Here is a 16183-nt window from a genome sequence, read left to right on the forward strand (position 1 = left end):
TCCTTAGAGACAAAAAAAAGGTGCCATATTTTGTTGTTAGGTTTCTGGACTTTCCTGACAAAGGACAGTCCAAACTAAAATTTTCAAGTGGATTAAAATCACAGATCACACTTTGAAATGGCTAAATGTTGATGACATTTACACTGTCAACGATTAAAAAACCTTTGGTGGGCAAGTAAAACTAACAGGAAGTGGGCCATTCCCGACAGCATTTGGAGATGATATTCTTGTGGCATATATGGAACACTTAGAAAAAAGATTTATGTGATCTAGGTAAAAATATCGCACTCCTTATGATTAGGCAATATTGTTATATTAAATACTACATGCTTGAAACAATTTTTTTAGTTTTTTTACTTCTACTTTTTGAATAGTGTTTTATGCTTTTATACATTAAACGAAGTTGAAGAAAAACAAAGAAGCAAGAATATACATGTCAAATACACTAGGTTCCGCCCACAGGTATTCCCCAAATATTTCGACACGTGTCGAATACACCAGGTTCCGCTGATAGGTATTCCCCAAATATTTGGACACGTGCCGAATTGGGTTCTGACTTGCAAAGAAAACAGGTAACTTTTTTGTTGTGTTAAATTTGTAGGTGAAAATACTGTAATTTCGGAAAATTGGAGTTTTGTACCCTTTTCAGATAAAGCTTCAAACTTCTTATCAAACAATTAGATTCCTAGATGTTTTTTCTACATACTGAAACCCTTTTCAAACAAGAAGTCTTTAAATTAGGACTCCTGGAGTAGAAAAACTGATTTTTTACAAAAACTGTTGAATCATTGGTACCTTTACCCTAGGCCTTTATCTTGAAACTTCATTTAACTAAGCCAATTCAATTGAGACTTGATAAAAGTATATACAGTGATGTATATTTGCATATCAGCTATCATGTAGTATGACCATTGGTCTTTGTGAAGGTGGTTGGGAGAGGTGGGGAGTGAGCCTGAAAAGTGCATTTTCATCCCCAAATTTTCTAAATCTTCATCAGCCTTCAGATAAATAAAGCATTTTTTGTGGGGGGGGGGGGAAATTGATCTCTAATCTCTCTTCATTCCAGGTTACTTTTGTAAAATTACCATAAAATTAAAACCTGGTCACTGCAATTGGTAAAATAAGGTATTCCCTGTGAAATATAGGCTAACATTGCTGTTTTAGAGTTGCCCTATAGCTAGAAGACCAGTTGAGGATTTTATTTGTCAATTTTTCCAGCTTTCAATTGAAATTTTTAAATATTTTGATTTTCCTATGCTTAAAAAGGTAACACCCCTCTTCTATTTTGAAAACCAATATGTAGAAATTTTCTTAACATAAATGAATTCAAGTTTTGTCAAAATACTATTTATTTTAGGGAACAAAAATTTGATTAATACTCATTTTATGATAAATAGGTTTTGATTAGCTTAGGGTCAAAGACAGGGGCTAATTTGGGCCCAATCCCCTGACACTCCAAACTTCCTTAAATCTCTAAACACTCCCTAATCAAATTATCTAGCATTTTTTGTACAATCATCCTCTCCCTTCCCCAAAAAAAATTATTTATGACTTCTAATTTAGTTCTTTTTTATAATTTACTCTCTACAAACACACTCATGTTTCCCCTTCCATTTCGTTCTGCTTCCATCTTGGTATAGGTATTAAAATAAACAATCATTTATTTTGCCCATCATTTATTGATTTGAATATAGACAGCTGCATTGCTGCCGTCGACGTTTGTTTCACCTAGCGCGTTTTTTTTCCTGCTTAATGTGTCTGTTGTAGTATTATCCTATTCACCTCTAAGAAACGTTTAGTAAAAAACATCAAGTGTGTCTTGGGGCTAAAAGGCCGTCTGACTTAACAAAGTGTATCAGAACAACAGAGTTTGTTAAAGTAGAGGTAGTTTTAATTTTTAAATGTTTGAATATTACCTGAAATAAAGTTCTGTGTGTGTTTAAATATAATCGACTGTCTACAGTCTTTAACTGTGTAATTAATTCTTATGAATAAAGAGGAGGGACATACAGTGTATTTTCTAATGTGTAGGGGGTGGGGCAAATTGTATTTTTTTTCAATTGTTTTCAGTGAAAGCACAAAAAGGTTTATGATCTATTATGATCAACTGACATTACAATGGTAGAATATTTACCACCAAGTGTTTCTGCACTAGAGGAGCAACAGCAAAATGTTTGCTGCCAAGTTTGTCCATGCTAAAGGAGCAACAGCAAAAAATGCTTGTTAAAAACACCAATTTCGTCTTGGGCATTAAGCCTAGAACACACGTTGCTTTTTTGGGGCACTTCTTTCAGAAGCTCAATGGGCAAACAATAGCAATAAAAAAAATGCCCTTGTGCAAGATTTCCAAAACTAAAAATCATAGACACAGAAACCATTTGTCACCTGCAGCTTATCTATAATAGTAGTTGCATGATTGATCTCAACTTATTACTTAGTTCTTTTATTATTATTGTTAAGTTCTTTTATTATTAAAATTTAGATTATTTTTAAATATTTATTTTAGTAAAGAAATTTAATTAAATTTTAAATTCTTTTATTATTAAATATTTAAATACTATTATTATTATTCTTCAGATCTTTTGATTTTCATGATGAAGGGAAGAAAGTGATTGAGGATTTTTTTTATGACCATGATGAAACTCAGTGCTGTTTTTGCGAATCGGCACAAAAACTAGAAAATTTCTTAAGCTCAAATTGGCACTGTTTTCTTTGCAAATCGATACCGATTTACCAAATCGGTGCTGATAAAAGCTACATGTGTTCTGGGCCTTAGACTGGGTAACATCGCTACAGACCCAAAGGGTAAGTGTTGTTGCTTTCCGTATTTTTTTTGTTGAAAGATTATGTAAATTTTTCATTAAAAGAGAATAAGCAAATGTAAATAAAATAATATGCTGTAAGAGAAGGGCTAATCGAATACCAATTTATCACTCAATCATAAACAATTCACAATGAAATAAATTAGTGCAATTGACGAGTGCAATTTGCCTTGCTGTGTCTCCAGTAAAAATCACAATAACAATATCATATCCAAATTCTGTTCTTCCCAGCCTTTGGGTAGTTTTGCACAATGGTAACTACAAGGCACTGTAAATATGTCAGTAAAATATGTAAAACATGTAAAATAGGTAAAATACCAATTTTACAGGGGTACGTAAAATTATGGTAAAATACATAAGATACCCAATTTTGCCATATAAAACACTATTCCAGGTATGTTACTGAGCTCAGCCTATGGGTGCTAGATGGTGATAGCTCTCTTCCTATTGAGATATTTTTTTTCTGTGTAGTGTAGACAGTTACATTCATATGCTTACCAGAACAAGAAGTTTAAATATGGAAGGGAGTATCATAAGTCCTGCCAGAAAATTGTCGAATGGGAACATGACTGTTACAAGGAACTTGGTTTTTACAAAGATTTAAATAGAAATGTTTCTCACTTTCATGTTTAGGCTATGTACTTTGCTAACACATATTTTTGCTTCCCAGAGGGACATTGGCCCCCTGGCAACATCTGTAGGGTGCATCTATACAAAAATGTTTGTGTGAAGGACTCACCTTGACAATTGTAGAAACGATGACTAGTGTATAATTCATTTATGGTATTTCAGGCTTTCCTAATAAATATTTGCACTTATTGAAGGATGTATGTCATTCTTAAAGCTTTGTTACTAAAATTTTATACTTGAGTGTAAAACACAGGGATTGAAGTAGGGAGTAGTAGTTTCCCTCACTTTTAAGAAAGCATTGGATTAAACATTCTGTACTAACATAGTCTACAAGTAAAGAGCCACCCTTGTCTATAGAAATCAAAATTAAAAAATGTCATTACTACACTTTTTGTAATAACCAAATTTATTATTTATGCTGATCCTAAATATGCAAAATGTATTAATGGTAAAATTATTCATCAAAAGCTATTAGCACACCAATCTGCCCTGTTTCAGAAATAGGAAATAAACTCCCTCAAAAATGGGTGCAATTTAAATGCGAATTATGTAACAAATCTCAACATTATTCAAATATATGAAAAAAATATGAAATTTATTAATTTTTCAGAGAAGGATGCCATGTTTATGGTCATCTATAGTATGTAGGTGTAGATTAATAAAAAAGAGTTCATTTGAATAAATATTCAAGAATCAGAAAAGTGCTGAAGTTTAACATTATTTAGCATTTATAGAAAAAAAAATCTGAGAACTATTTAAAGGAAATTTATGTAACCTCCCACTTCAGAGGCCATGCTAGCATGCAGCATATCATTTGTCCCTAAACACAAATGCAGTTTATGAAAATGAACTATTATTATAGACCATTTATCTAATAAAGTAAATGGCTATAGAGTATTGCATATTGTACACTATCTATTAGGGAGTTTCCAAGTGCATTTTAGGCCCGTGTTTTCAAACTCTTTACAAGGGGTGCTTCAGATGAATTGAATGGTATATATGTTACTGTGAATGTCCGAAATCTCGTTAATGTCAATATTCACCAGTGAATGTCCGAAATTCCCTTTTCTCTGCTTGGATTCGATTAGCTTTGCAAGTCAGCTTTTTCAGTCTTATCCAAGCTATAATGGTAAAAGTTAAAGTTTGGTTATGTTAGGTCGTATTAGGTTAAGTTAAATTTGATTATACATATCAGAAATGGGTTAAGAACCAAACCCATCCCAACTTAACCTAATCTAACCTGTCATCATCAAGCCTTGCATTAAATTGAAGAAGTTGACTGGCAACACTGACTAAATCCAAGGAGAAAAAAGGTATTTCGGACTGTCACTGGTGAATGTTGACATTCACCAATTCCGGAAATTCACGGTATCATGTATATATATATATATATATATAATATATATATATATATATATATATATATATATATATATATATATATATATATATATATATATATATATATATATATATATATATATATATATATATATAAATATATAAATATATATATATATATATATATATATATATATATATATATATATATATATATATATATATATATATATATATATATATATATATATATATATATATATATAAATGATGAAGTCTGTAGTATCAGTGCTGAGGGGGAAAAGCTCTCCTCTTATTGTAGAGGAGATAGTTGATTTTAGATAATTATGCTTTGTTTGCAAACCTTGACTTTATGGATAAGTTTGAGGAGGCGGTAGCTCTCCTCACATTTAGGATAACCTGGGAATGGTATTAAAAATAAACAGGTATTAAATGAACAATTTTTATTTTCACATGAAAATAAAGAGTAGCATTAAGACTTAGAATACAAGGTAAAGAGTAGCATCAGGACTTAAAGACTACTTTTCACTATACCTCAAGAATGGAAAAACGTGTTGATGTGCATCCACTTTAAACAACAATCTTTTCAGTTCAAATGTTTTAAATGTCAAATAAAACACTTACAATTACTCACTAACTATATATATGTCCCGCTCATAAGTATTTCAGTATAACACTGTAAAACTTCAGTATAAAGAAGGGGGGTGAGGAGGGGGCAGCCTCTTCCATGTGTGGGATAGTTTCTGTCCAGGCTAAGTTTTAATGTTGCTTTTTGTTCTCATTTTAATTTTTTTATTAGGTTAAATAAAAGATCCATTGAATCTATCTTTTGAAAAAAATAGGGCTAATTGCCTGAAACATTGTTTTCAGCATTTCGGCCCTCCCCTATTAAAAAAAAAAAAATAAACACAAGACTGTATCTTTTTCTTTATTTAGTTTTTAAAGTATTACTATGCAAAAGTTAAAGTTTAGTGGAAGAATCGGTAGCAGCACAGTTCCTTTTCATAGTTCACAGTTCCTTTTAATTAGCACCCCCCCCCCCCATATGATATTGGAAATGATCAGAAATAATAAAAATGTTTTTTTTTTCAAATCATAAAAACAAAGATTGACAGTGAACTTGACACCAATAGTGATTATTTTAGATATGTATGGTTCTGTCCCCCCCTCACGAAACTTTTTTGTGCTTTTAATTATAAAGTTCAAAATAAATTAAGTCTTCTCTAAATTAGTTTGGAAAAGTAAAATACCGCAAGTCCTTCAAAGGAAGATCTTAATGAAGATTGTAAATCAAGATTTAAACATGACAACACCATTAATTAATTTAAACGTGTAAAAAAAACCTTAAAGATTTTAATTTCTATTTTTCCAGGAACCCATATTGCCTGCATCTACTGTATCTGAAATTAACAGACTACTCAATGCTAGTGAAACAAGGTAATTTGCATTCCTGCTGGACTTTAGTTCGTTTTTACTGTTAGTTAAATTATGTTCGTTTCTTTCTCTTTATTCTGCAATTATAAAAACAAACAAAAATTAATTTCAGATAGTCGGTGACTGTCTGTTTATTTTCGTTCAGGATCAAGCCCAGGATTTTGACTCAGTGAAAAGGGGTGGTCTTTTGTTCATATAAGTGACATTGTTTGAAATTGAATTTCACATTAAATCTGAACTGCTTACTTAGGTAAATCGGTCATTGTGGTTGTCATATAGGCAGTCTAAACTGTTCCATTGATAGATAAGAACCAATTTGGCGTCTTTTTATATTGGTCATGAATAGGAGTAAATAGTTGAAAAATCAGAAAAATTTCATAAAAAGGTAATTCAAACCCTAGTCTAAAAATAGCTATCGTTTACCAACGAATATGACACAAGTTGCACTAGTAGGCTAGTTTCCATAAAAAGAAGAAAGACATGATTTGCCTCTTTGCGTTGTGTTTTAGCAAGATCCTAGACATTTTTTCCATATTATGGTCTTTGCATGTGCACCTTATGTGCTCAAAATATGAAATTTCTAAGAGAAATGACAGAAATTTCAAGAGAAAATGTTTGCCATAAGAACAACTACAAAATGGCAAGTATTCATAAATATGTCAACGTAACCCTTAAAACAGAAAACAAAGTGATAATAATAATAATAATAATATAGATTTATTACCTGCCAAAACTGTAAAAGATATAATGGGCGGCAGAGTATAAAAAAGTGAAAAAAGTGAAAAAAAAAAAAAAAAGACAAACAACATAGTACGGTTTAACACAATATATTCAAGGAAATGGGCCATTAACATCGACATTCAAATAACACATTCAACTCAAGTCTGTCCCTGAAGAGTTACCCAAGGATGACCTAGAGTCATGAACTTTTTATGAAAACTCGCTACTCTGGCAGGAACTGCCAAGGCAGGGTCAATCAATCCAAATCTACTGATCAAATACCGGGTTTTGGACCATGGTGGTAGTCCAAGCAGATACTTAGCATATTTAAAATAAATCGTGCGCAACTTTTTCTTCTCTGTCTGTGTGAAGCAACTCGAAAACGGAGAGATGTAGAGAAAATTCGGTAAAGCAAATGCATTATACAATCGGGCTAAAATATCACGACTAAATCTCGCCTTGCTCGGGACAAGCTTTCCATATACAGAACGAACTTTTCTAAGGGTATCAGCGATAATAAGTACGCGTGTGGCCTTGAGTGACCTACCGATCGGGACTCCAAGGTAAGTAAGTGATGGAACAGGTTTAATTTCCGTATCATCTAGCATAACGCATATGTCCTCAGTCGACGCTTTATAATTGAAAAATAACAATTCAGTTTTCGATGGATTAAATGTATGGCCGACACGAGCATATTCTACCTTTAATGCACTAAAACAACTCTTTATTCCATTCAGGGTTCTACTAATGTTTAAAATATCATCAGCATAACCTATGAGCGACACGTCAATCCCGCATAAAATACACGTTGTTGGTGCTTCATGTTGCACTTCGATTACGGAATTATTGAATAAATCTGGTGAATTTACTGCCCCTTGCCTAATACCCTTTTTCACTAGTATATCAATTTCTAAAAGTATATCACAATCCCAACCAGGACACTTTATCCTAACACGAAGATTACTATACATTGGATCAAGGAGTTCGATGACCGAATTTTCTACGCCTCTCTCTGCTGCAGAGAGTAAAATATGTTCGTGGATAGACGAATCGAAAGCACGGGCAAGATCATGGGCTGCTAAAACTAAGGAATCGTTGTCATTCTCAGCGTCAGTCAGTATAGACATCAGCGAGTAAAGGACATGATCACATCCAAGTGATCGCTGGAATCCAAACTGGTGTGGGGGAACCGAGCACTTGCTTCTAATTTCGTCACGAATAAGAAGCCCAAACAGTTTACTTAATATAGTCGACACAGAAATGGGCCTATATGAAGAGTACTAGGAGAGAGGCTTCCCTCAATTGAGAATTGGTGTTATTACACCATTGCAAAAGATATCCAGGATGATATCTCTGGTAACAATAATTTGTAATAATAATGATACATGTTCAAGAAGTTGTTCACTACCATAGAGTAAATGCTGGCCACAAATTTTATCGAAGCCTCTCGAAAATTTCTTTTTAGCTTTTTCAGGCATTCACGTATTACACTTCTATTAACTACCATGTTCTCTTTCGGCAGTTTTAGCATTTCATCTAGCTCACTCCGGTAAGAATTCCATAGCACTTGGTCGGGACTTTTGAACTGATCGGTGAAGTAAGTATTCCAGGCCTCTTTTGTTAGAAGGGGGACCTCAGAGGTCGATTGTTTGGGCTTCACTAAATTCAGCCAAAGGAGTTTGGGATCGGACTTGCTTTTCTTGCTGTATTCGTCAATTATGTCTCTACGGTGCTTAGACAAGGCTTTGGCAAAGGCACGTTTAGTATGATTCTTCACTTTCCAGACTTGCCCAGATCTTGGCTTACCACTGTCACACCATAGGCGAAACCAGAACTTTGCAGTCTGGCATGCTTCTGTTAAATTTAGGTTAGCGGACCATCCTCTAATTTCAGTGTTTACTCGAACTTTTCGAGAGGGTACGGCTGCTGATTCGGCACACCGAAGGGCATGGCATATTGAGGCAGAGTAAATGTTCAACAGAAGTTTCTGCTCTTCGGCCGGGATGTAACTGTTGAGCATCAGTAGCGGGAAAGGGACTTGGATCTTTTCAAGAATGCTATTACACACTTGTTGATACTGTTGGATCGCAGCATCATCGAGCTTCCAATCTTGCACAACTTTGAGCTTTGGAGCTGCGCTTTTTTTACTTCAGAGAACGGGCAAGCGAAACTCAAGGATATAGGTAAGTGATAGCTAAGTGTACCACTCATTAGTGCTAACACAGATTCGTCTTGGACATTGAATGATTTAACAACATGGTTGAGATTAGATACAGAGCCACTTTTATGACAATAACTGAAATTTTTATCTTTATCCACCACCCTGAATCCATCTGGTAAGACTCCTAAAGCTATTTGTGTTCTAGGATTGTCAGTTTCAGTAAGGTTGCAGTTGAAGTCGCCCATAATTAAATAGTCATGACCCGACTGCTTTATTCTCAACACGCATTTAGCAAGTTTCTCGCAGGATAGGTTGAATTTTCTCTCTGATCGATCATTCTCGTAATTAGTAGGAAGGTAAACACAGATCAGAACAAGACCATAGACGTCCACTGTGATGAAACTGTCTTGCTGCTCGACAAGTTTGGCGGAGATGTGATCTTTAATTACAATAGCGATGCCTCCAGATGGCCTTCCTCTACCGCTTGATTTTGCTTCTCTAATAAAGAACCGATGCTTGTCAGAGAACTTGATGCAATCCAAGCCATCCTTGCTTAAGAAGTGTTCTTGTATGCAAACTATGTCATGATCCTTGGCAAATTGTTTAATAATTGGCACCTTATCACGCAGATTTCCGTTCATATTCCAAGATATTACTTTAAGAGATGAAATGGTGGCTCTTGTCATTGCGGTTTCTTCATTGCTTTCAGGACTTCGGGACAACGGTTGCTATAACAGGGGTGCTTATCGGATTTGCAAAGCGCGCACCGAATAGGATTTTCGCAAGGATGCTCCTTTTCTGATGCATGCCCTTTTTCGCCGCATCTAGCGCAACGTTTAGAGTTTTCACATTTCGACGCTAGGTGTCCGTAGTTTTGACAGTTGAAGCACCGGCGCGGGACATTAATAAACTCATCAATATGAATTCTTTTGTATCCTATGAAGGGTGGGTTCCGCATTGCATGTTGCAGATCACTTTTAAGGGAAAACTGCAGTTTGAAGGACCTGGTTGCTCGGATTTGCTCGGCTTTAACACAATTCGGGACCACGGCTAATAGAGTGTCAGCATCGATTTCTGTGGGCAGAAATCTAGCTATACCAGAAAAGGTAGGAGTTTTTATTTTGGGGTCCAAAGTTCCATTATCACCGTTTAGAATAGCAATACTCAGTTTTTCGGCCGCGTGTTTGTCTTTCAGGTTTATACGCCATTCAGTATGGGTTTGCTTCAGCTCAACAACATGATATGTTATGCTTGATTTGTTGTTACATTGATTGTCAATAAAAGATTTTCTCCCAGCAGCAGAAGGTGGCGGGTTTGCCGGTTTCTTCAGAATGACAGCATAGGTGGCACTTGTTGGTGCTTGTGTTGGCAGGCTATGTGTTGGTGAGTCCTTATTTTGGGCAATCAGTGAATCTAACTTCATATTTATCTCATTAATGTTTCTGGTAACAAATACGCTGATTTGGTTACTGCAAGAGGGGACTTCTTCGGGCTCGGCAATAACAAAAGTCGGTAGCTCCACACTTTTCAGATCACATTCTTTTAAGATTTTCATTATGTCGAGAACGTTTTCACTTTCAATATGTTTTATGGAGGGGCGTATGTTTGGATGAACAATAGAGTAGATGAGGATTTTGGCCTCCTTGATTGATTCAGAAGTTGGTGCACATCTTAGCTATCTCATCTTTTGGTACACCACTGAGCATTGATCTTAGCACATAGTTCAGTACAGCATTCCAGACTAATTTTTTTGGAGTGGTCATCTTGGCCAAGGAAGAAGTCGCTCGTAAAATATTCACCGGCAACATCACTCGGCCAAAATTTCAAAAAGTCGCAGCGGCGTGGTCGAGCTACACCTGCAAATGGTCGCTGGCAACCCTGCGCACGGGAGAAATTCTTTGTAGCTTTTACGTCGAGGAAAACGAGGGAAGCGTGAAGCCCCGCTACCTATTCCCCGCAATTTAAGAGTCAAAGGACCCGGCAGGTACCTCTACGGCCATTGCAACAGGTGCCCTCCCCTCTTCTGTTCGTTTTCCTCCCAAGAAGAGCCTCAAATCCCGCTAATACAATAAAATACGGGTTTGTGGCTTGACCTCTAGATGGCGCTCCAACATAGGTCTTCGTAGGAGAGGCGTACCATAGGTGAATGAAACAGGAGTGAAATGGATCGGGAAGAAAAGTGCTTGAAGTTGTTATTGTTTGGCGTTGTAGAAATACTGGAAATTTTGGTTAATGGTGGGGATTTTAATTTTAAACAACAGAGAACAGTGTCCTGAAGACCTTTCTCTATTCTTCAGCACAAATTATATGAGAAGAATTGAAAACTATGTTTTCTTACTGTTCCTGGGATCACAGAATCCAAATCGAGTACAACCTTGGTTAAAGAATCAAACTATTTCCATATAAATTTGACTTATCTCAAACTTGGTATTTTATTTGCTTCCACTGATTAGAAAGTTACTAGTTATGTTGTAATGATCAGTAATAAATTTTATTAAACATATACCAAACAAGAAAATATGTAATATACTTTTAGATGATGGATTTTTCGCATTACAAATGCTGAAGCCACCATACTGCAGTAAGCTGATCATGCAACATAAAATTCGAGGTGACTCATGAATAGCACTGGAATTAAAAATAAATTCCGTTAATTAGTAAATAGTGCCTCCTGGCAATCTTGATTCCAGAAATGCTGGCAGATTTTGGTTTAAAGCTGTAAAAAAAACTTAAAAGGTTTCTTAGATAATAAAAAAACTGGGAAAACTCAGAACAAAGCTTTGTCAGTATTGTTACAGTTGAGGTGAGCATGCTATGTACATAATGTGTAGTTTTTGAATACAGAGATAACTTTTCTGTAATAAGGTGATCATGCTACCTGCATTCAGGTTGCCACATGATTAGCAATGGAACTTTAAACAAAACTGTGGTTAAATTAATGTAAATTTGATAGTAAACACTACCTCCCAGCATTCTTGATTTTAATAGTCCTAACAATACTTTATGGATCTAAATTACACCATTGATTATGGTGCAAAAGAATACTGAACATGGAGGGTCCTGATCTAAACTTGTCAAATCTCTTATGTGTGAGGCGTGTATGCTGGTTGCTATGTGTACCCTTCTGCAACAAACGATAATGAGGTGTCCATGCTATGCATTTGATGCTTAATTTACAAATACAGAGGTAACTCTTTTGCAGTGAGGTGATCATACCGTATAAATGAAGATTGACGCATGTGACACAATGGGATTTAAAAAAAATGTAGTTAATTAGTATAAATTTGATAGTAAACAGTGCCTCCCAGTATTCTATGTTTTAGAAATCTCAGGGAATCCATTTTTTTAAGTTGCACCATTGAACGTGGTAAAAAAAATACTGACTATGGAGAACCTTGAACGAAATTTTTGCCAAAACTGTTGCATTTGAGTTGTGTAGGCAATGAATGAATGATATATGTAATTTTCAAATCCAGAGTAAACCCTTCTGCAGGAAGCTGACAATGCTGCGTAAATTGACGGTTGTACTTACGTAGCAGTTGAATTTTAAATAAGTGTAGTTGAATTAATTTTTCTAATGTATTTCCAGGCTAGAGGGACTGAAAAAACTAGAACTATCTTTGAACTACTTTTCACTTGATGTTTTGAACGACAATGCTTCTCAGTGGATTGTGCAACTATTAAGAGTTTTGCGTGTTGGAGATTATGGATTTCAAAAGGCAGCAAAGGCCTTAGGTATTAAAATAGCTAATTTTTCATTTCATAAAATAAAGTTTTTTTTAACTTTCACCCATTAAACAATTTAAACACAAAAACTACTTTGCATTTCCATCGGTAATGCATGAATTCTGATAGATTTTGAAGCCTTCACCGCAAAGCGACAATTTAATATAAATGTTACAATGCTGTTATTGCTTCCAAAGGTACAGATAGTAAATAAAAATTTGAGAAAAATTCTCATGAGTTGTTTGGATTTTTATTTGATTCAGTGTGAACAAAGTCAATTTTCATATAAATGTGAATATTATTGTATAATGTAAATGCTGATTTGATTATTTTGGCTGGTGAAAAACAGTGAAAAACAACAAATGAAAAAGTTAAATTATAACCAACTTAAAGCAAAAAAAAGATAAAAGATCAATTTTAAAACATCTTTAGCTGTTTCAAATACCCCTGTCAATGATAAAAAAACTGATAAATAATTCCGAAAAAAATGAGTAGTATTGTATGAGACAAAATACAAAGATTACTTGTATACCCATGAATAATGTTTTTGTTCACTACATGTTAAAGACTCACTGTAGGGATTTTGCGTGCTATTTGATGCTGTATTTTTGTGCCTGAGACAATTTGGACTGAAAATCATCGCACCTTTCTGGTATAAATAATTCTAATACGCCTAATTTTTTGCTAAAAAATTGGAGGTGGGAAGTGAGGTAGCGTTAGAGAAGCTGCAGACTCACTTTCGTCCTCTGATCTTACAAATTAAAAATCCTTACCTAATTCTTGTTCAAAGGAGATGCAACGTGCCTACCTATCTACTGAGAAGCTGGCGATGGGGGGAGGTAGTGTTACAGTGGCTAAAGGGCTACTGCTACCTCCAGCTATATCTTTTCATGAAACCTTACATTATTCCGCTTCTAACAAGGTGTATGATGCCTGTCCTTCTTCAAAAAAATGGTTAAAAGAGAGAGCAGGAGTGGGTGGGGGGGGAAGTTGTTGGAGGTACCATGAGCCCACTGAGTACATTCTAATAATAATACTTATTTTCAGTTCAAATAAGACGCTGCATGCCAACCTTGTTACTTGAATGTCGTCGGTGGGGTTTGGGATGGATGATCTTAGGGAAATCACGGACCCGCTTTCGTCGTCCTGTAATACAATTAAAAATCATTGTATATTTCCCCTTCAATCATGATGCAACATGGACTCCCTTCTGTTAAAAGTTGACTAAAAGAAGGTTGGGGTGAAGGGGTGGAAGTGCTACTGGTCCACGTTGCCTCTTTGCTCATTCGAATTGAAAATCGATGCGTGATTTTGATTCAAAAAGATACAGCATGCTTACCATTTGGCCAAAAGGGGCTGGGGAGAGTGGTCAGAGGGGGTAAGGGCTCACTTTTTCCCTCTGGGTTATTTTTGCAGCTAATCAGATCACATACCGCTTTTGACCCAAGTCAATATCTTTTTTTTCCTGGTGTATACCACAACAGAGAAATTATCACCCCCTTAATCTCGTCAAGGATCAACTTTAAAAAGGAAATTGTTTTTTGTAGTTTAAAACCTGACTTTCTTGCACTGGGCCAACTTTCTAATGCTATTACCAAGAAATGAGGAAACAGAAATCTCCGATTTCCTTAGCAATGAGATAACTAGTATATTTAAGAGGCATATGTGATATTGTTCCTCTGCCAAAGTCATAAACAGAAATTGCCTGCAAAAGTAGATAACAGCACCATCGAACCCATAAGAAAATGCTTCTTTTTGGATCTCAAAATTTTTCTCTTTATAATTCAAAAAAGTATTTTGGCGATGGAGTCTGGAAACTGTTGCACGTCTTGGGCGCTTTTATATTTTAGTCTAACTTCAATTTTAAATTGGTATCAGTTTGCATGTCAGCTTGAATGCAGCCTTCTACTCAAAAGCAAAATCATAGATCGAAGAAACGAAGGCTTAGCAAAACAGCTCCACCTTCATAAGATTGTACTTTAGCTCTTGCACTGTAGGCCCTGCCTCAAGGACCTGCAAAACAATCCTTTTTGGCCCAAGGCAAGAGCCATATATAGCTTTCCAAAATTTGATGTTGTTTTCATGAAGCTGGGATGAGGTCTATTTTATGACAATCACCCATTTTTGGCAATATACTAAACTCTACACCATAGGGCAAAATGACGAGGCAAAACCAAAGTGTTCGTCTTGTTAAACAATTATACGCGAGTATAATAAGGTTTCGAAACAAGGCGATTTACTGGTGACCTAATCTTTTTAAACCTGGTTTAAATGAAATAACTTCAGTCTTCAGTTCAGTTCAGTCTTCAGGTTTGTCTTCAGTTCGATCTCAGGCTGAAGCCGAACAGTTTCAAAATTAGCCATTTCTGTGCTGGAAAGTTTGACAATTCAAAATCTTTCCACGAGAAGAAAAATACAATTTGGACTCTCTGTAATGTCTTCCTTAAATCACTATCAAGAAAGAAGGAACGCGAAATCTTCAATTTCTTTAGTAATGAATTTTGACAAGGTATATGTAATATTTTTGATGACAGACGTGACGTATGTAATGTCATGTGACATAGCTAACGTAATTCAACCCCAAAAACAGAATATAAATAGAAAGTTCATTAAATTATAAACAGAAGTGGCTTGTAAAAAATAGTTTACAGCACTTCAGACCCACGGAAAAATTCTCCTTTTTAGAGCTGTAAATTTTTTAATGTAAGATACACAATGACCACGAGACCAATGATTGGTCGTACATCTTGAGCACTTTTAAATTTCAGTCAAACTCTAACTTCAAACTGCTGCCTGCTAGCTTGCCTGCTTGAACAGAGCATTCCCCTTGAAAATAGAAAAATAGCTCGAAGAAACGAAATCTTGGTATAACAACCTCAGATAGTCCCTACATAGACTAAAAGACTACAGTTCAGCTCTCATATTGTAGGCTCTGCCCGAAGGGCATGCGAAAATCCTGGTTTTTGGGCCAGAAAAGAATTATGGATAGGTTTTCAGAATATATTAATGGGTGATATTGTTTTTCTCTCTCTTTTTTTAATTGCTACGTAAACTGGGATTTAGAAGTAGTACTCAAAGTTTTGACGATGTCGCTATTGATCTGTGTATCAGTTTGTCTGACCTGAATGGCGCTGGCAATATTGTCGCTCCTGCTGCTGATCCAGCGACTGCCCAAGCAATGCTAGATGAAATAACATATTTCTCTTAGATGCTGGGTATGAAGGTTAACGCAGCCTAAACCAGAGTCATGCACTTAAGTATACAGTCAAATTACCAGCTTGTATTCTTTAGACAATAATTAGAAAAACTTGGTGGTTTCACTTACCTT

General features: G+C 35.4%; 1 protein-coding gene across 1 annotated transcript in view; it reads left to right on the forward strand.

Moving 5' to 3' along the window:
* Positions 1 to 16183, forward strand: part of LOC148940780 (proline-, glutamic acid- and leucine-rich protein 1) — a 51844-nt gene that overhangs the window by 3412 nt on the left and 32249 nt on the right. The window contains exons 2-3 of the mRNA XM_089104852.1: positions 6187 to 6251; positions 12719 to 12864. Of these exons, the coding sequence (XP_088960978.1) occupies positions 6187 to 6251; positions 12719 to 12864 (211 nt within the window). The remainder of the gene's footprint in view (positions 1 to 6186; positions 6252 to 12718; positions 12865 to 16183) is intronic.

This window comes from Artemia sp. Qi Xiang Cuo, chromosome 19 (genome assembly GCF_049724085.1).
Source record: "Artemia sp. Qi Xiang Cuo chromosome 19, ASM4972408v1, whole genome shotgun sequence".
In the NCBI taxonomy this organism is placed as follows: Eukaryota; Metazoa; Arthropoda; class Branchiopoda; order Anostraca; family Artemiidae; genus Artemia; species Artemia sp. Qi Xiang Cuo.